The sequence below is a fragment of the Centruroides sculpturatus genome, unplaced genomic scaffold (assembly GCF_000671375.1).
Source record: "Centruroides sculpturatus isolate CEXI.00-Female unplaced genomic scaffold, Cexi_2.0 scaffold1162, whole genome shotgun sequence".
NCBI lineage: Eukaryota > Metazoa > Arthropoda > Arachnida > Scorpiones > Buthidae > Centruroides > Centruroides sculpturatus.
The window spans coordinates 90,490-96,092 of record NW_019385457.1 but is presented as its reverse complement, the minus strand read 5'-3'; the positions used below and the strand labels follow the sequence as shown (position 1 = coordinate 96,092).

The following is a 5,603-nucleotide window of genomic DNA, read 5'->3' as shown; positions in this document are numbered from 1 at the left end:
TTTTTTTTTTTTTAACTCTGCTCTGTGGGCATTAAGAGGGCCCCTTTAAGCAAGCCCTTTATAGGTTTGGCCAGGTGGACCACCCCTCAAAAGTTTCTGGGGATTTTTTTGACCCGTCTGGATTCAATCCCGGGCCCACCCAGAGCAGTAGGCTGCCACCTTGACTGCTCGGTCATCTGGCTGTCAATGGAGCAAAGTTATAACAAATATACACAAAAATTAATCTGAATAGAGCTAAATTTTTTCTTGTAATATTAGAGACAGAGAGATTACTGTTTATTATATTTACTAAAAGACTTAAACTATATTACTTATATCATTAAATTCTCTTACCATCTGCCATCCATAAAAATGCATACTTGTTAACTTTCCATAATTTGGTTCTGCAATATGAATGTTTAAAGACTGACTTTGATCAATGAAAGCCCCCCTGTCTGCAGCCATCTTAATAATGGATTTTTGAGGTATTTCCCAAACAGTTCTATACAGTTTTTTTAATTCATCAGAAATACCATCTATTTTCTGAAAATATTAAATCATTAACAAAACAAATCAAAGACGACAAAATACAGTCAAACTCTGTTATAATTCACACAAATGTAACGAGTTTCCGGTTCTAACGAGCAAAATGCCACTTTAATTTACATGTGTTTCCGCACATTTTCTCAGTTATAATGAGCGTACTTCATAGATATACAGACCAAATTTTCAGTAGCTATGCAAATATGTGAACATTCTTAATTAAAATGCAATACCAAATTCTTGGAATAGATAAAATTGAAAGCATTACATAGTTTTATGATCATTGGATAATTTGTTTTACAACCTGCATCGTTGCAGGCCTATCTATCACTTAACTTTCTTTATGGAAACTGTCTGTTTGTTTCTTGACTAGCTTCCAGCCCTATTCTGCCAATCTACCTAATCATTACAATTGTAAAATTACCATATACTGTAGTTAGGTAAAAAGAAACAAACCCTTACTACTCTTAACAATATACTTGTAGAAATAAACCCTTACATGAGTCTATGAAGAAAAGTAAATGTCTCTTAATTTAAGAAAAAGTAGAAACTATTCATGAGTTAGAAAATTTTCCTTACTTATTTTTTTATGTCAATATTGTCAAAGATGACAATCATCAATCTTAAGATTTGCAGATAAAAAGACTAATTAATACTATGTCCAATTTTCAGTTAGTATTATCTTTAATTATGAGAAAATAAATCAATTATATTGTAGTTATATAACTATTAATAAAAATACAGTATAATGTAATTACATATTTTTTTTTTGAATGAATTTATTTACAATTAAAAATTAAAAAATAGATTTCACTAATTATCAGTAATTTAGCTGCCCACAGGGCACCCTATATGTCTGTGCCAAAGGTAGCAGTCTGTTCTCCCCTAGTTATGACACAGCTCTTCATGGATGTAACAAGTAACAGTTATAATGATGAAATCTTGTCGGTCCCCTAATGCTCGTTATAATTGAGTTTGACTGTATATAAATAATAAAATGTTATATATGCACGTATAGAATTTGAAATAACAAAAATACCTGAATAGAACCATTACAAGCAATTATTTTATTCTTTAAATCTTCATTCCATATACCCAAATTAGTTAGATCATTCATTAAATGATGATTCACAACCTAAAATAAAAACTGAATATAAAACTTTTTACTTTCTTTAACAAAGGCCAATAAATCAAAATTTGTACCTGAAATTCCCCCGATAAAACTCTTCTTACATAAATATTACTTGTGTAAGGTTCTATCGATTCATTATTACCAAGAATTTGTGCAGTAGAAGCAGTGGGCATTGGTGAAACGAGCAAACTATTTCTTACACCATACCTGAAATATAAATTCATATAGTAACTTTTAATATATATAACATAGACAGCGAGACAAATGTGAATTCAATGTACTACAGTATTCAAAATAGTTCTAAGAAGCAGATAATGTTATTTTCCATTTGAAAATCATTCAATTGAGTGAAGTATTAAGTGAATGATGAAACTCAAATACAATAGCTAATATTTTGGTCATTAACAGGCAAAAATGGACATCAGTTAAAGCTGGTCAGCCTGTTATTTCAGCAAACTGTATGCATTACTAAACATATGACAACTGCCATTTTTAGCCATCAGACAGTCCATAGAATGTCTTTTGATTTGTAAAATTGGATTTTTTGTTTGTTATATTTTGGTGTTTTCTTAACTAAATTTTAAGATTTACACAAAAGTAAATATATATAAATGTAACTAATTTCAAATTAATTTTACAAGTATGTGAACTGTATAATTATAATGTATGGGAAAATGGAAATGAGAAAGTTCAGAATAATCACATTTTATCTCAAAATGAGTCAATTACATCAAGCAATACATTCCTAGGAGAAAATAATGAAGTGATGCATTTGCAGTACAATTTCATTGATACTTGCTGTAATTTTTCAAAGTTAGAAAATAAAATTTTGAAATTATCATTGCAAATTTTGTTTATACAGTAAATCTGATTTAGAACTATGAAGAAAGATTATTAGCTGCAACTTCTATTGGCCACCATTATTTTTTGAATACTGAACACGTGATGCCAATTGATAAAATCAAACTATTGGTTTGGCAACATTTAAAATTTTAGTGGTACTATCTGTTAAAAATATCATATTTTATTAACAAACTTTTTATAACTATTATAACTATATAAAATGGCAAAAAGCTTAATTTTGAGGGTAGGGATGGGTTTTATAAGAAACTGTAAATGCAAATAACAAGTAAAATTGTCCGACCCTACTGGAGATACACACGATCCCCATTATTTCCCCAGCCCCTTGATCTTAACCCACCAAAATTTAATAGCATCAATCCCTCTAATAAACAACCCTTCCTGCAAAATTTCAAAATTTTTGACAAAAAAGCACAAGAATTATTAAGCTTCAAATAAGATGAACAAAATCTTGCCCACACACATTAACATCCATACATACACAAATTAACACAAACTCCAAATTTTTTTTGCATTTCTTAACATTTCAAGGTGTCCTAAGTCCAAAAATCTAAAAACCTTGGGGATTTTTTTTTTTTTTTTTTTGACCAATTGCCATACTTTCCCTCTTATGTAACAACCAGGAAAGTAAAAATGCTTGATTCTGGAAACCAAATTAAATTTTTATTCATTAAATATCATGAAATATAATTAATCATATTAACCACTCAGCAGTGAGTGATAAATATATTCGTCAAGGGCGATCGTGTGGCAGTGGTGAGGGAAAAATATGTGTGTCAAATTCTTTTGGGGGTATCGCCAAAAAGTAGCCTAAAACTACCGCAAAAAAAAATTCACATAAAAAATAAATTATGTAACAATAAAAAAAGACTTTTGTTTACTAGACATAACTGTTTACAAAATCTTTTTTCAAAATAGTAATGATAAAAAAATGCGTGGAAAACTATTCTAAAAATTTTGCACGTTTATTCTCCACTACTAAGGTGTAGCACCATATCTGACTACTCCACTGTTGAAAGGCCAATAATAATAATAATTATATTTCATATTACCATTTGTCCAGATCAGACTTTGAAGAATTCTTACTGTTAATAATTATAATAATATAAGAAAAGTTATCTTTGTAAATTTGTTTAGTTTTATTAAAAAACTGTAAACAAATTTTTTGCAGTACTAATGCTAAGAGCAAATTTTTATTATAAATTTAAAACTTTTTCATTTGCAACAGTTCTAATTCCAGAAACAAAAGTATGCATTTAGTCAGCATATAGACTATTTTTTATGGCACATTTAGTTCAATTTCTATGGGACAAATTCTGGACTGTGTAAGATTGGTCATTTTGAAGAGATGGAAACTCTGCAGATGTGGTCAACAGAGGAGATTTGACTGCATGTTGCAAATTTGTTCAAGCAAGCCAAATCCATGCTTATTATAATTGATACTTTACTTAATATATTACTTTCCTGAGCAAAGCTGGTTATCTCAGCTAGCATTTATATAAAGAAGAAATAACTTTGCTAAATTTCAACTTACTTTGCAATATCTTTCTTTAAAGCAGTCCAATCCCAAAGATCAGTTGGAGTAACATTCCACATATCATACTGTAAAATCTAAATAATTAAATTTTAATATTAGCAACAAGTGAATATAAACTGTTCACATAATTTAAAAACAATAATTTCAAACTTATAGAAGAGAAAAATTAAATCTTGAAATATTTATATATTTTTAACAGTTAAAAAGTTTCTTACTCCTTTTGACACAGGAGATCCTTCATATGTTGAATAAGGACCTTTTTCTTTTGCTAGTTCACAACTTGCTTGTAATGAACTATAATAAATTGTTTCAAATATTTGTATATTCAATTTCTGTGCTTTCTCACTGTCAAACGGATATCTCATTTTAATAAAAGTATCGGCTAAGCCTTGAACACCAATTCCTATGGGACGATGCCTCTGATTAGATAATTCTGCCTAAAAACAATATAAAATTTCACAGAAACTTTAACAATTAAAATATAAAAATTGAATAGTTTTCAAAATGGAAATTACCTGAGGAATAGGGTAATAATTTGTATCTATTATTTTATCTAAATTCCTCGTAATCACTTTTGTTACTTCATTAAGTTTCTCAAAATCAAATTTTCCATTACTAACAAACTGACACAATGCTATTGAAGCTAAATTGCATACTGCTACCTATTTAAAATAAATTATATAATTTAATATTTATGTAAAGAAAAATACAACAACAAATTCTGCTTACTTCGTCTGGTGAGCTATATTCAACTATTTCAGTACATAAATTGCTGCATTTAATTGTACCGAGGTTTTGTTGATTAGATTTACGATTACATGCATCTTTATACACCATGTAAGGAGTTCCAGTTTCAATCTGAGACTGTAAAATGGCAAACCACAAAGTACGAGCTTTCACTTGTTTTTTAAATTTCTTTTCGGTCTCGTATCTATAAAANATGAATATTATTTATTAATTTATCTATTTCGTCTGTTTTTATTTCAACTTCATTATATACTATTAGGATATCATCTACATACCTTCTATAGTAATGTATACCTAGAATGTCTTTTATTTTCGTGTCAATCTCAATCATTATCAATTCTGCTAGTTTCGGGCCCATAACCGACCCCATACTAATGCCGTCTTCTTGTGTGTAATATTTATTATTTATTTCAAAATAATTACTCTTATAGGCAAATTCAAGTAAATCTATAACGTAAAGTTCGACATTCATTTTCTTTAACTGATTATTAATCATTTGCCATGTGATTGATGGATGTCCATCAATCACATGGCAAATGTATATTTGGTGTTTGTATCGAAGTGAGGTATGTTTCACCAAAAATTTTTTGTACGTTTTTTAGTTTTTTATTTGTGTTCGGTTGTATCCATATAATATTTTATATATATTTAGTTGGCTGAAGAGGGGCAAATGCCCGAAACGTAGATGTATAGCAAAACGTTCTAACTGAATAAAGATTGAAACTTGCCTAGTGTTGAAGAAAAGTCACTTCATTGTGCCAGTATACAATACATAAATACAACACGGTTTCGACAACAACAACA

General features: G+C 29.1%; 1 protein-coding gene across 1 annotated transcript in view; it reads right to left on the bottom strand.

The window, feature by feature from the left end:
- The window catches only part of LOC111639177 (ribonucleoside-diphosphate reductase large subunit-like), a 35,460-nt gene that overhangs the window by 3,674 nt on the left and 26,183 nt on the right, over positions 1-5,603 (bottom strand). The window contains 7 exon segments of the mRNA XM_023384976.1: positions 334-522; positions 1,562-1,657; positions 1,726-1,861; positions 4,050-4,126; positions 4,268-4,489; positions 4,568-4,714; positions 4,782-4,983. Coding sequence (XP_023240744.1) covers positions 334-522; positions 1,562-1,657; positions 1,726-1,861; positions 4,050-4,126; positions 4,268-4,489; positions 4,568-4,714; positions 4,782-4,983 — 1,069 coding nt within the window.